Consider the following 15,048-nt stretch of genomic DNA (forward strand, 5'->3'; position numbering starts at 1 on the left):
CATAGAACAGCCACCGCAGCAAGGACACATGCGGGTTAGAGGAGCAGGATGGGGGTCAGGCCCAGCAGGACAGGCCACAGAAAGGCAGCCGCAATTGAGAAGGCATGCAGGGCAAGGGAGATCGGAGGAGCAGAGATGGAGGCGAAAGAGCTGTGGGGTTCAGGAAAGGGCAGCGTCCTTCCACGGAGGAGGAGAGAGGAGAGACCACTAGGACAGAGACTCTTAGGGGTTGAGAAGGAAAGGGGAGGGACGCTGGACTCTGCTTTCCTCACCAGCAGGCAAGTCATGCTCATTCCACCGCCCATTCACCACCAGTCGCCAACCCCCAGTCACGACTGCGCACACACCACATCCCGCCGAAGGCAGAGCGAAGGAGGTCTTGGCTGCCTCCTTTCTGAACAGCATCATCAGGGCCACAGCTAGAGCCCCAAGACAAAGAAGAGGGTCGACACCCAACCCGAGCCATCCCAGTCAACAGACAAGCCAGGCTGAGTAGCTACTGAGTAGGCCAGGGCAAAGGGCCAGAGCTCCTGTCCTAGGAGAGTCATGTCTAGCCAGAGAAGGGAACAGGGAGGGTGGCTGGAAGAGGTCACGAAGGACAGCCTGCCACCTGAGGGAAGAGCTCACACCCTCCCTCGTGGCCCCATCTCTCTTCTGCTCTTCCTCACTCATCTCCCTTTGGGCAGGCTGGGCAGGATGTGAAACCAGGTATGGACCAAAAATATCCCCACATGGGCGGACACTCCAAAAGTCCATGGTGCCCCAGGAAGAAAAGCTGAGGAAGAGGGACGTGGCATGGTCTGGATCCCTCCCCAATTACCTGAGATGACCACAGAATTACTGACCTTCTTCAGGGAAAATAAGACTAGAAGTGGGTTTTTTGCTTAGTTTAATTTTAAGTTGTTTATTTTTTTAAGAGAGTTTTTGTTTTTTGTTTGTTTGGTTCTTTGTGTGTGTGTTTTTGTGTTTTTTTGGTTTTGTTTTTTGTTTGTTTGTTTTTTGCTCTAGAGCGAATACACTCTCCAGAGAGACAGAGAGAGAGAGAGACAAAAAGCAAGAAGCCACTTCCCAGGGGGAATGGCCACACTGCAACCCCTTCTCTTCCATTCTCTTGGGATTTGTGGCATGCATGCACACACTCCCAGTGTGTTTTAAGCTGACAGGTCCAGGACTTGAACCACAGTCAACTACGTGGGAGTCATGTTCAACTACATGGGAGTTCAGTGACGTAACCATCTGCTGGTCCATAGTTTTAAGGTTTTTGTCAAAGGGCATGCACGTAAGCTCGCCCGAGAAAGAGAGTGAGAAATCACCCCCTGGTGGGGATGGTCATGCCACAATTCCTTCTCTATTCTCCTCCTGGGATTTTGGGCATACTTGGTGTGATTATCAAGCCACTGGGTCCAGGACTGGAACTGCAGCTGGACATGTAGGAGTCCAGTGCCTTAACCACTACACCACCTGCTGGTCCCATGTTTGTTTAGATTTTTGACAAAGGGTGCATGTGCATGCCAGAGAGAAAGAAGGAAAGTGAGAAATCACTCCCCAGGGGGAGGCCAAGCCACAATCCCTTCTTCACTCTCCTCTCAGCATTTTGGGCACATGCGCCCAGAATGTATTTCAAGCCACCAGGTCCAGGACCTGAATTCCGAAGTTGGCTATGTGGAATCCAGCACTTTAACCACCACATCACCTGCTGGCCTGAGGGAAGGTGTTTCCATCTGTGGGCGGGCTGGATAGACTTTAAGAATTCCAGATCCCCTTGGCATTAAATGAGAAACTGCATTAATGAGTGCTCTTTTTTATTTCCTGCTATGACAGTCCACATCTGTCATCAAATCAGCAAAGCAGTCCATGAGCCTAACGTGCCTAAGAACAGCTAGTCTAGGGAAAAGCCCTGGCACCTGTTGGCAGGAGTGACGTGGGCAATGGGGCTGATGACGAGGGAGAAGAAAGGGTCTTCAGGCTGAGTGAGGTACGGAAGTCCTGTTCAGCCTTTGATTCAGCCACCTGTTCGGCGTCAGGCATAGAATCTAATGAGAGACGTGGGTTGGAAAGACACACACGAAGATGAACTTAGTAACTTCGGCAGGTACAGCCTTAATGTGAATCTTGAGACTTGGGTTTGTAAAGTTTGGGAATAGAGAGAAAAGATTTCAGGTCAGAAATCCTGGGTTCTCTTTTAGCCTTTACTATTTTCCAGAACAATCTTTTATATAAAGCTTGTTTATATACTCTATAAAAAGGGTTTAACAACTCCTGTCACTCTCAATTCTTTTAGGCTTACTCTGAGCATCAAATCAAACAATGGAACCGAAACTCCTCCCTTTCTGGCTATGACCCCACACGGGGTGCTTTCTCTGGGTCTCAGTTTCCCCACCTGTTAAGTGGGAACAATTTCTGCCTGATGATGTCTATAATCCAATTATTCATCAAGTTTAAATGAAAGCTATTTGAAGACTCCATTGTATATTTAAACAACTATATTTTTAGAGGCTTTTGCTTTAGGGCATGTGCATTCACCAGAGAGAGAGTGAGACTGAGACAGTGAGAGGGAGGGAAAGCAAGAAATCACCCCCCAGGGGGGATGGCCACACCACAATCCCTTCACCTCCATTCTCCTCCCAGGATCTTGGACATGCACCTGGCATGATTTTCAACCACTGGGTCTGGGACTTGAACCAGAGTCAGCCATGTGGAAATCCAGTGACATAACTACTATGCCATCTGCTGGCCCCCATTATTATTATTTTTAAGGGCAAACTCTTTTTTTTAGAGGTTTTTGCTATAGGGCACGTGTGCTCACCAGAAAGAAGGAGAGAGACAGAGAGAGAAAGCAAGAAATCACCCCCAGGGGGCATGGCCACGCCGCAATCCCTTCTCCTCTCGGGATCTTGGGCAAGCACGTACACGTGCCCGGTGTGAGTTTAAGCCACCAAGACCAGGACTCAAACCACAGTCAACTACATGGGAGTCCAGTGACATAGCCTTTATACCTGGTTCCTTAAGGGCAAACTTCTACAAGCCTGACCACACCTAATCCAAACCACTCAACTGGTTGATCTCTTTGGTTTATATCCACCCTTTCCCCCAAGAAGTGTTCCAATAACAAGAGTCCATATGAATAAGTTAGTAAAAATAAATTCAAAACAGCACAGAAGGGCCAGGAGTTGGTGCAGTGGTGACAACTGGACCCATGGCAGGTCCTGGGTTCATGTCCTGAGCCTTCCCTGTGTAAGCCAAGCATGCATGTGTGCGCATGATCCAGGCTGGCTGAGACTGGGGATGGATGGTGGCATGAGGACCGTGTTAGGGGTACCTGTCTCTGTCTCTCCCCCTCTTTCATGGAAGAAATAAATAAGCATAACTTTGAAAATATATTTAAAAATTTTTTAAAAAAAGAAAGCTACATGGAACTGACTGAGGAATTTCTTGGGAATAGAACACTTAAACCCCAACTCTGCTGGTTCCCCATTCTCCAACTCCTAATCCCTAGGCTAGGTTTATGAGAGTTTATGAGGCCACCAAGAGGTAACCAGATCTGTTCATCAACCAGTCTTGCCCATGCACAAAAGCAGGGACTTTTAAGACTCAGAAATGGCAAACGCTTTCCTCTCCCGGAAAACGACCCTGAAACCAGACAGAGTCGTTTGCTCCTTAACCAACTTAATCAAGTCGTTCATCTTTCCTCTTCCTTCCCCACCCAATTTCTGAAGCATTCTGGAGTTTCATGCAGTTATTTTGAGACCGATTTCCTAAGAAGGGATAGTAATAGAATCTCCAGTGGGGCCAGAGAGGCAGTATTCTCCAGGGTTTGCTATAGGAAGCAAATCCCTTCTTTACAAAACATCCCTACCCTGGAAACAGAGGGAATCAGTTAACATTTCATAAAGCTTAATAAAATTATCGTTTCTTTGCAGAGTACAACTGCTATCACTTCTGTTGGGTCATCGGAAAAGTCATGATGCATTTTTCTGTGCAAAAATGCATCATGACTTTTCCAACAGCCCAATAGTACTCTACATATTTCACTCTGACCCCGTGCAATAGTCAGTGCAAGTATATCAGCAGCCCATGTGGTAGCTGAGGAGACGGCTTTAATGCTCCAGCCCAAGGGATCTATTTTTAACCAAAGTGAGACTAGAAGGAAGGTCTACCGGGTCCAAATTCCAGGATGGTATTCTCCTGGGGTTTGGGGTATACCACATGCATTGGTCTTGCCTCCCTTCTAGCCCCAAAGCCACAGGTTGACTATCCTGTGATGCTCTGTAAAGCAAGTGCCAAACGACCAGCTTCTGACAAGTACTCAGCGTCCAGCCTGAGTGGGGAAGGTAGTGGCTAACTTCTAGAAGCTGCAGCTGGAGAGCCTGTGGAGGGGTGGTGCTAGGGCACCACGTGGCTCCCTTTTAACACAGGGGTGACTGGGAGTGGCCACTGAAGGCCTTAAACTGGGGAGGTCTAAGATGGCTTTCGAACCAGTCTATGTGGGAGCAGGAAAATGGACCTGTGAAAGCGTCAGGAAAGGCCAGACCTGGTCTTAGAGGTCTAGCCTCCTGGGGAAGAGGAGGCCCATTCAGGTTGGGAGTCCCAGCTACCTTGCTGCTCTTCTTTCCAGCCTGCCGCACAGACCTGAGGGGCTGGGCAGGCCAAGCAGCTGCCCCATGAGAGCCGACACGTCCAGCTGCAGGGTCCCCAGCCTGGTGCTCAATCACTCTGCATTATTAATAGGCGATGACTAACGGGCTGCTGCTGCCGCAGAGCCAGGACTGGGCAGGCATGAGGGAATCCCAGGGGATCGCGCACAGCAGGGCCTGCTGGCACACGCTTGGAGGTGAGGCAAGGCGAGGCAAGGAGCAAAGGGCCAACCCCAGCTCCTTCCCTGTTCCTGTCTCTCATGGCACCTAAGCTGAAGGGCCAGCCCCACAGTCCACCTCCACACGGAGTCCTCGCCAGGCTTAAACCCTAGTCATGCAGCCCTGGTTCCCACCAGCGTTTACCCATGTAGAGTCACCAGCAGTCTCACAAACACAGTACAGTTTCCTGCTAACACCCCCTAAATGTCACACCAACATTTACACACAGTCACACCCACACACCAACACACACCAGCTGCATTTCCACAGACACCCACACCAGCACTCACCAGGACTGAGCCCAACCTAAACAGAGGCTTGGCGACAGACAAGGACAACCAGCACTGGCCCACCCCACCACCACCTCCTCTCACTCCCCTCAACAGGGAAGGAAACTAACCCCTGCCAGACGCCATGCCCAAGAGGCAGGGAGCACGGGGGATGGGCGAAGGGAAGGAAGACAGTGTGAAACACAGTGTTAGTCAGAGCAACAGAGCAGCCGGGGGAACTGGACGCTATCCCTGGTGGGGAGAAAAGACCATTCATGCCATGCAGAATGTAGGGGAGACGGAATCAGGAACCCTCAAGGCCGAGAAGCGAAGGAGAGGATATGACCTTTCCCCTGGTAGCCAGCATGGGGCAGCCCCCAAACTGGTTTGAACTGGTGATCCCAAGATGTCTGAATTGGTCCCAGCAACTCTGCATCTCCCAGGGCCATCCTCCCACCCCAGGGAGCCTGCCCAGCTGGCTGCCACTGGAAGCCTCATCCCCAGTCCCCTTCCCCAACTTGAGGGACCCCATCCGGGAGCTGATAGTGAGCAGAGCGTAGCATGTCATGGGATGGTGTTTTCCATGGATTTTCAGGAGACCAAAAAAGAAACCAAATCAAAGGGGAAAAAAAGAAACAAGGGAAGGGGGAAAAAGAATAAAATAAAGCAATAGAAATAAGCAGCCTGGCATCGGGGCTGGTCTAACCAGAGCCGATGAACATGGGGCCTGCCCCCAGGTCTCTCTGGCCAGGAATCTGAATTCAGGGGTCAGGGTTTAGGGGAGCGACAGGCCAAATTCCTTGATTTCCATTTGTCTTTTGGATTTGAGTTTGGGCCAAAAAAGAAAGAAAAGGGCAAGAGGGAAATAAAAGAGAAGCAAAATCTAAAGATTGTCCAGGACGCAAAAAACAATTGGAAGAGCAAAACAACCAAAACCAAACGGGGAGAGGAAACAAAAGAGGGAGAATCGAACAGTTAAAAAAACCCACGGCAAACCAAACGGTAAGACAATTAGAGTGATATCTACCAGATAATGCAGTTTGTTTACCATAGCGTGTCCAATCCCTGCGTGCTTCACCGGAGATATGGGGGGAGGGGGGAGGGGAGTGTCAAAAAAAAAAAAACAACAACAACAACAAAGACAACAACAAAAGAACAGAACGAAAAGAAAAGAAAAATAAAATGACCAACTGTGAAACTCAAGGAAGGAGGAAAAAATATATATCCATATATATTTGGTTGTTTTTCAAGCCCTCCCACTTTAGGTTCCGCAGACGTATTTTGTTAAAAGGAAATTAAATTATAAACAGGAGGGAGAAATAAAACACACACAAAAATTAAATCCCTTCTTCTCCCAATCCATCCCACCATCCTTCCTCTGGATTCCTCTTCCCCCCATTCCCTCCCTGAAGAGCCAGCTGCAGAGAAGGGGAACAGTTAGAGACCTTGGTTAGTAGAGAAGAAAACAACAAAAGAACTGGACCAAGAAAGCAAAGACTTAAAGATGGCCGACATTCCGCAGATGAGACAGAAAGGTTAGTTCGGTTTTTCACTCATACCTCGCCCGACCTGTCCCTGCCCATCCCTTGGTCCCCTGGGTTATAAGCGTGTTAGTAACACACACAGAGTCGGCAACGGGGTTTTCCAACAGAGGGTGAGAGAGGGAAGGCAGGGGATTAAGAAGCAGACCCAATTATGCGGTATTAGTAAATCCTATTGGCTGAAATGTTAGGGAGTTGAGGGGAAGGAAGGGAGGGGAACAGGGGTGTGAGAAGGGATGGGCTATTGATTCAAATAATGGGCTAATGGGTTTGCTGGCCAACTGGTCAACCAGATGAACTGAGAACTGGCTAAAGAGCGAGATGGTGTTGGCCAACTGGGTGACCAGTGGCCAAGTTATGTTGATGATAACTGGTTGGGGATAGGCCAGCTGGTTGTCAGGCTGGGAGAAGAGTGGGCAAAATCCCTAGAGGATCAAAGAACTGGCAAGAATGAGAGGCAATTTCATTTGGAGGCAAAAGGAAGGCATTCCCAAGGAGCATCGGAAGGGACATGAGTGTCTGATTTTCCTGGGGATGGAGGATAGGCAAATCTAGGGAGTCATTGAGGGGAAGGGCAGCTCCTCGTTCTCTCTCTCTCACACACACCTTTTCTATCTCTTTCTCTTTTTCCTGCTTCTCAACTTTGAGAAAGGAAGAGAGAGTGAGTCACCACCAGAACTAGGGAAAGGGAACCTCACCCTCCATGGGCTGGCAGAGGGTTCACACTCACATTGTATCTAATCATCCAAAACCCTCCTCCCTCTCCTCCCGCTCTCCCACCCATAGCTGACTCCTGCCTGTTCGCCCTGATTTTTTCACAACCCACATTTCCCAAAAAGTTTTCCAGTTTCTTCAATCACCCCACCCACATTCTCTTACTCTCCTCTGGACAGATGTCCCTCCCAGAATTGTCTGTCACCACCCCTACAAGTTCTTGGTATTGAAAAGACTATCCCAGGAGTCCAGTCTCCTTCCATGTATACCTATCAACCCTTGAGCTTCACTCCCCACAGCCAATACTAGAAATTCACTCTCTCTACACCCATAAAAAGCAACACAGAGGCCCATCTACTTCTAAACTCTCTTACTCCTACCTAAGCTAGAAAGCAGCTTCTTCTACCCCAGTGTCTAGTTCCCACCCCCATGTGGTTCTAAGTTCACCTTTATTCTCATTCCCAAAGGCAGCAATAACCACCATTTCAAAATTACCCTGTGCTTTGAAGGAGGTGTCAAAGAGACTGAGGCAACTTTATTTAAGAGTATCAGGGAGAGAGGGACATTATTGTTCAGTGCTCATTATATACTAAACTGCACACTGGAGACAGCCATTGTGAGAAGGAGAGGGATTTTAGGGACAGAGCCATAGTTAAGAGAGTTCTAACCAGTGGGCACAGGACTAATTCAGTAAGACAATTAATAAGGGCCTTGTATAATTAAAAATAACAGAATCCAATATTTAGCAGCTAGAAGATGTGCTGAATAACCAATATTAATTATTAGTGATGCGGAAGCAGTTTACATAGCAAAAGAGTCTAATTGCAGGTGCAGTGATTGGAGCACGGGGACAAGTGATAAGAGGATTAGTACTGCCAGCTGGTAGCACTGTCAGGAAATGAAGAGGCCAACTAGTCAGAACAAGAAACAATTAGCTTCAGGGCGGTTAAACCAATTGCACCCAAATAGTAAGAGCTGTCTGGCATCACTGCACTAGTCAAATAAGGCAAGGGGGAAAAGGCACTGGAGGTTAAAACCGTACTACTCTTTTCAAATTAGAACTGTTTGTGGGGAATACAATAAGAAAAAGCAGGTTCCAATGTTCATGAATAAGATTCCATTTTTAACAAGTAGAACAGCAAATTAGGAAGCAGAATTGAAAATAAAATGTAAAAAAAAAGGAGAATTGAGAGGGAAGAAGTGTGAGTTCAAAGCCTAGGCCTCCCACTAATTTGTCAAGAAAGGCAGGCTTTCTCTGAAAAATAGCAGGGTTAGAATGGAAGAGATAGGGCCCCTCTAGACCTAGGGATGAGGATCCAGAATCCAGTCCACAGTGGTCATGCACAGGGGGCAATTGCGGTCAAAAAGTAGAATGGAACTTCCATTGGGACCCATCCTGGTGGTCTGTGAACAACATAGGGAAGAGTACCCAGCAGTCCAGGCCTTCCCAGAGACCAGAATCTGGAGAGCTGAGGCTAAAGAATGAGCGATGAAGGCTTTGTCCCACTCCTAGAGACAGACAGAGCTCCTTGGAGCCCAGGAGCACAGGAATAATAACACATGATGAGTGAGGAGGGCATTAAAGTCATCACGAGGAGACATCGGCCATTCTATCAAGTGGCAACTTACCATGACCCAGGACTTCTGGGCTACACTATATCCCGCTGTCACCCTGAACTCTTGAGTGTAGCTCCAGCCCCCTCAAGAAAGCCAGGAAAAGGATTATATGCACAAATTATAAAAATCTGCGATGCAGGCAATCTCTACAGAGCTTGAGCCAAAGAAGCTTGGGTCAAAGAAAAGAGGGATCCAATCCACTCAAAGATAAAAGGAACCTATTTTTTCAGAGATATGAGCAGAACAATCAAATGGTTTCAAGGTCTGATCCAAGAATGACAGAACCACAAGACCAACTACAGCCTCCTCTGCATTTTTCACCAGTGACAACCACCCACCCCCATCCCATAAGGCAGGGAAATGGAGTGCTTTTGAAGTCAGATAGACTTTCAATCTCACTGCTTTCCCAACTAGATAATCTTGAGCAAGTTCTTTAACCTGAGTCTATTTATTCATCAGTAAAATGGGGATAATTTTCTCCTACCTCACAAGATTGATAGAGAAAATTAGGTGAGCTACCTCTTTGAACTCAGGAGCTAACAGAAAGGAACTGTTCCAGTGTCATCTGAGAAGTGCTGTGACAGAGGGGTTATATCCTGAGAAAATTCAGGGAAAGGAGCAAGAGAGACTTTCTTCTGGTCTTGTAAAGTGGATCGGAGTTTTTTCCAGGACAAGAGGTAGTTCAATGCTCATATGAAGCAGCTAAATTTCCTACTTTAGGACATGAGTCTTCATGTCCAAAGTCTCAAATGGCTTCAAAAAAGAAACCAAATGAGTCAGAAAAAAAAAAAAAGCTAAAAATATTCAAAAGTTGCTAGTATTTTTCCCTTTCTCTTTCTTTTTTCTTTTTTTTCTTCTTTTGACATCAGAGAGATGACTTTTATTATTAAAGGAGAGGAAAGGAAAAACAGAACTCCCAAGAAGGGAGGAGCCCCAGAAAATGGGTTGTCCAAAAGTTGCTAGTATTAAGCCCTCAATTTGCTTACCACCCAGAAGTAGAGATAAGGAATGAATACAAATATTGACAACAAAGGTAGAATGTGATCAGACTAGAATGTAAGTTTCCAAGGGCTCAAAGAATATAGCAAAAAAGGGACCCTAGCTAAGGGGATGGATCAAGGAAGGCTTTAGGGATAAGGAGGCATTTAAGCAGGGCCTAAAGGATTGAAAAAAAACACAACTAATGATAGCAATAGCAGCAAGCCCTTCGAGGCTCAGATCATGCCAGTTATTGTGCTAAATGATTTAAGGCACAACCTCAACTAGTCACTGAAGGGCTTGTTCTCACTTTGCCAATGAGAAGCTAAAGCTCAAGGAGGTCATGTAACTTACCTGAAGTCACTCAAACAATTAGTAGCGGAGCTGGAATTTGAACTCTGCACGTCTGACTCAAAACTCTGGCTCTAGAATTTTACCAGGCAAAAAGGAGGGTGAATGGCGGTGTCCATCCGAGAGGCTGGGAAGAAGGGGAGGAGAGGAGCCCTAGACACCTGATGGACTCCATTCTTGGGAGAATCCTTAAACGACACTACCTGGGGACTCGGCTCATGTGGGACTCTATCCTTAGAGACTGCATCCATGAGGACTCTAGCCTTGGGAAACTCCATCCCTTGGGGACATCTTCCTTGGAGGAATTCATCTTTGGGGAGTCTATTCTTAGGGAACTCTATGCTTGGGGACTCTATATTTGGGTGCTCCATCCTCGGAGGACTCCATCCTGAGGGAGTCCATCCTTGGGGACTCCATCCTTGTTGGACTTCATCTTTGGGCAGTCTATTCTTAGAGGACTCTATGCTTGGGGACTCTAGCTTTGGGTACTCCATCCTTAGGGGACTCCATCCTTGGAAGACTTCATCTTTGGAGATTCCATCCTTGGGGACTCCATCTTAGAGGACGTTATCATTGGGGCCCAGGGGAACTCCTGAAAGTCTCTGCACTGAGGAGAGCTGGTCAGGAGGAAGTGCCATGTGATATTTTGGTAGCCAGCTTGTCTTCCAAATTTGGTGCTGGCTAATGATAAAATGAGTTTGCACACTCTGCTTGCATGGCAGTGGGAGGCAGCTGGGAAGCATACTGGGTATGAGAGGAGAGTGGGCCCAGGATTAAAAATAGGCCTCAGGAAAGCCGCAGAGGTAATCATTCCTGCCAAGATCCCCCAGGAGACAGCACCAGTCATAGTGGCCTCAGGGGTGGATTGGAAAAGAGAGGAAGGAGACAGTGAGGTGCTGTCTCATCGGGTCCCTTCTGTTCCTAACTGCTATGTTCTAAGAGTTTCTAGATGATTCCAAGGACAATGAACAAGTCTGGGGGCAAAGAGGGGAAAATTCTGCCTCCTTCCAATCTTTGGAGCTGGCCTTTGACCCACTCCCATAGCTGCAAAGGGAAGATAAACCCCTCCGTGCTGGTTCTGGGGCAGGTCCTTCCCAGGAGGCCATCACCCTGACCATTCTAATCACATGGGGAATAAAACATGGAAGCCATATTATTCTTACTTTTTGGTTGTCTACCCTGTTAAGCTGAAGGTGAATAGCATTGGGTACAATACCTCTCTGTTCTAACTCCTGTCCCACAAAAGCTGAGAGAGGCAGGATACATGTTCAAACCAACTCACCCAACTGTTCCCTCAGATCACATAACGATTCATCTGATTCCATAAATGAATCCCAGGATGTCATCCTGACACTACATAAACCTGCTTGAGCAGGCGCTCTCTGCACCGGCACTGCTGACATCTGGGGTCAGTTAATTCCTTGTTCTGAGGGCTATCCCGTGAACTGTGGGATGTTTAGCATCATCCTGACCTCCACACATAAGACACCCAAATGTCTCCTGGGGACACAATGGAATTAATTGACACTCTTCTAGAAACAGTAAATTTCTCTTTGAAGCCCTGATAAACAGACCCCAGAAGGGTCTAGCAAAGATGAACTTGGCCACAGGGCAGGCCTTGAGTGAGGGCAGTGAATCCAGAGTGTGGCCTTGACTTCTCTCAATGGCCGTGATGATCAACAGGGAACTGCTCATATACAGTTTCTGCACCCCACATTTATGACTGGACTGGATAAATCCCCCCAGAATCCCTTTTTGAAGAGGGTGCTCCATCATCGTCTTTAAGCAGCCTCTGGGACCCTGAGGACCTGCTTCTGGGTCAGCATCTGGGAGGAAACAGCAGGAAGTGATTTCCTTCAGTTACCAGCTTGAACCTGTGACTCTGTGAGTCCTAAGAAGAGGTGATCATGGGTCACTGTCTACACCCAGTGCTGCTGAGACCAGGTGTCATCTCCCCTAGCCACTCTCCCCTCTCTTTGGCATCTCCTGAGTTCCTAGACATCTGTCTCTGCTGCTCACTGGGCACTCACATGGCTGTGTTCACCGTTAGCAGACTCATCCAGCCTCCTCCAGAGATGGAATCCTGGGAGGGCAGGAACCATGTCCTTTCTCCCTATCGTACCCAGTATGGATGCACCCCAACCCATGGATGGGGACCCTGGGCCTGTGGGATCTTGCCAAAGGCAGTACCAGGTGATAGCACTGGTCCTAGAGACAATAAGCAAGCAAGAAGCACCAGAGGCAACTCCCCTGGCCCCCAATAAACTGCATGTGGCACCTGAGCATATCACAAATGTACACCATGCTCAGGCGTGCTCAGACAGTGGTGACAAGGCGGGACAGCCCTCTGACCGGGTAAGAGGATGATATGACACGCATTGAGAGGAAGAGTGACTCCACTGAGCATGTGACTCTTCGGAGCGTGGGGGGCACTAAGAATAGGTGCAGCGGGAGGGGCCTGACGGCAACAGGTAGCAGCAGGCTTGGGGAAGGGTGGCAGGATTAGTCACAGCATCCTCATAGCAAGGAGAGCAGCGTCAAATGAGGACTCCCCGTCAGATCACCACTTGGTGTGTTAAACAAGAACAGGTAAGGCAGCTGGGAAGTTCGCCAGATTCCCCAGTCCCACTGATGAGCCTTTCAGTGGGAGCAAGGGAAGGAGGAAGAGAGGAGGGTGGCAAAGACAATGGTGAAGAGGCGCGCCAACGGCAGGTCAGCCACCACACAGCTGGAACCACGAAGAGCAGAGGCGATAACCAGCAAGGGAATGCTACAAAGCCTTCAAGGGCAGGACTGTTTGCTTTTCCTGGTTGCATCCAGACCTCAAGAGATGGCGCTGGAAGAGTTTCCCCGTGGCTAGCTGTGAGAAAGAAGGCCCAGCAAACGCCCCAGCGCTGGGATCCAGGCGGCAGGGAGAAGGGTCGGAAGGTGGAGAAGGAACTACCACACAACACACAGTGGCCTCTCCTGCATGGAGGAAAAAGTCAGACCTGGATCCTGCTGGAGGCAGGAACTTCTCAGAGCTAGAAAGAAACTGTGGGGGGCTCCTATCATGCAAAGTCTGGCCAGAGAGAGGGCCTCACCTGCAATAGTCCCTCAGGCTGGTGAGAGGGGGAGAGAACCACGCCTGGGAGCACCTGCTCAGTGGGCGCGTCTGGGAGCAGGAGAGAGCGGACACTGCAGAGAAAGATCCTGCCCTGCCTCCAGGGGCCAGACCCGAAGGGCCTCCTGTGAGCCCTTTACAGGCTAGCCCAAGCTCCAGAGGAAGGCATACAACAAGCCATGACCTATTCAAGAGTCTAGCTCCTTCGAACGGAGAGGGAGAGAGAAGGGCACGCCCTCCCCAGAGAAGCAGGGCCGAGCACCCTCTCTGGCTCTGTTCTCTCTCACCCACCTGCTGTGCCTCCTCTGATTCCAGCCTCACTCTGATTCCAGCCCTGCCTCTGCTGGGGGCAGACCGTGTCCTACCCCCACACATAACTCCGGCTTTTCCTTCGTGCCCTGCTGTCCTCATGTCAGGATACCTGCCTGCCAGACCACAGCCTGCCCGCTCCGTGGGGCCTCCTCCCCACCCATTCAGGCTCCAGTTCACTCCCCTCATCTCCTCAATCACCCTCCTGCCAGGTAACCTGATTTTTCAGCCCCAACCCCAGAAAGCCCAGCTGCTCCTACCAATCTGAGCCTGGCCTTCATGTGCCCTCAGGCTCCTGTCCGCAAGCAGCTCTAGAGAGTTCCCTGACCTCTGAAGCCTGCTGTCCCAGCCCACTGCAACTGCGCTCGAGGACCCTGTTTTCTCACACCACGCCTCACTGCCCAGCCCTGCTCCCTCCCACCACACACCTGGGCAGCCCTCTCTCACGACTCCATTATGCCCTAGATATGGCTGACCTCTGCCCTTCCTCTTGCCCCCCCTACCTGGCGCAGGTTTCTGGTGACCCGGACGTCGTGCCAGGCGTTGTCGTTGAACTTGCCGTTGACGGGTTCCACGAGGGCCTCAAAGGCACCAGAGCCCAGGTTGATGACCAGCCAGACGGCCCCAGACTTGAGGGACAGGTTGACGTAGTCGGCCGACTTGCCAGTGTGCAGCATCAGCCCGTTGCGCTGCAGGGTGCGGAAGGCCAGCGTGATCTCGTCCGTGCTGCTCTGGATCGGGTTGTGTGACAGGTCATAGCAGAAGAACTCATTGCCTTTGAAGGTGGCCACAAACTCCTCCTTGCCTGGACGCCGCAGTTTGGGAGAGGGGAGAAGGCTGAGTCGGGCAGGGTCCGCCAGAGCCGCCCTCTTGCCCTCTAGCAGCCCTTACACCAGCAGCCCTACAGTCACATCCCCAAGCTTTAGGCCCCTGCCCTGCCCCGTTGCCTGTCAGCCCTCCTCTCTAGACCCTGCCGTCTCCGCTGTCAGAAGTCAACCTCCCCCACGTCCATTTCCAAGCCAAGAGCCTGCTAAGTGGCTCTCGCGCTGACAGCTGACAATTAGGCTGCCACAGGGCCCGGCGAAGCTGATGGTCCTCGCTGTCTCCTCCCCACTGACCCCTCCCACTGGCCACTCCCCATAATGGAGGGATGTGGAAGAGAAACCAGAGGCTCTACCTGGCTGTTCCCTGGGGCTTTCTCCCCTGTGGCTGAGCACCAAGGGTCTCCTGGGTGCGGCCAACCTCCCTCTCCTGCCCCTTCTCTAATGGCAGCCATTCTCAGTGTCTTGGGACAAATTTCAGCCCCCCCGACG

The 15,048-nt window shown here is 49.8% G+C and overlaps 1 protein-coding gene across 1 annotated transcript in view; it reads right to left on the reverse strand.

Moving 5' to 3' along the window:
- The window catches only part of NRXN2 (neurexin 2), a 114,019-nt gene that overhangs the window by 65,814 nt on the left and 33,157 nt on the right, over nucleotides 1-15,048 (reverse strand). Inside the window, 2 exon segments of the mRNA XM_014588343.2 lie at nucleotides 6,171-6,194; nucleotides 14,239-14,540. Coding sequence (XP_014443829.2) covers nucleotides 6,171-6,194; nucleotides 14,239-14,540 — 326 coding nt within the window.

The sequence above is a fragment of the Tupaia chinensis genome, unplaced genomic scaffold, assembly GCF_000334495.1.
Source record: "Tupaia chinensis unplaced genomic scaffold, TupChi_1.0 Scaffold000273_1, whole genome shotgun sequence".
Classification (NCBI taxonomy): Eukaryota; Metazoa; Chordata; class Mammalia; order Scandentia; family Tupaiidae; genus Tupaia; species Tupaia belangeri.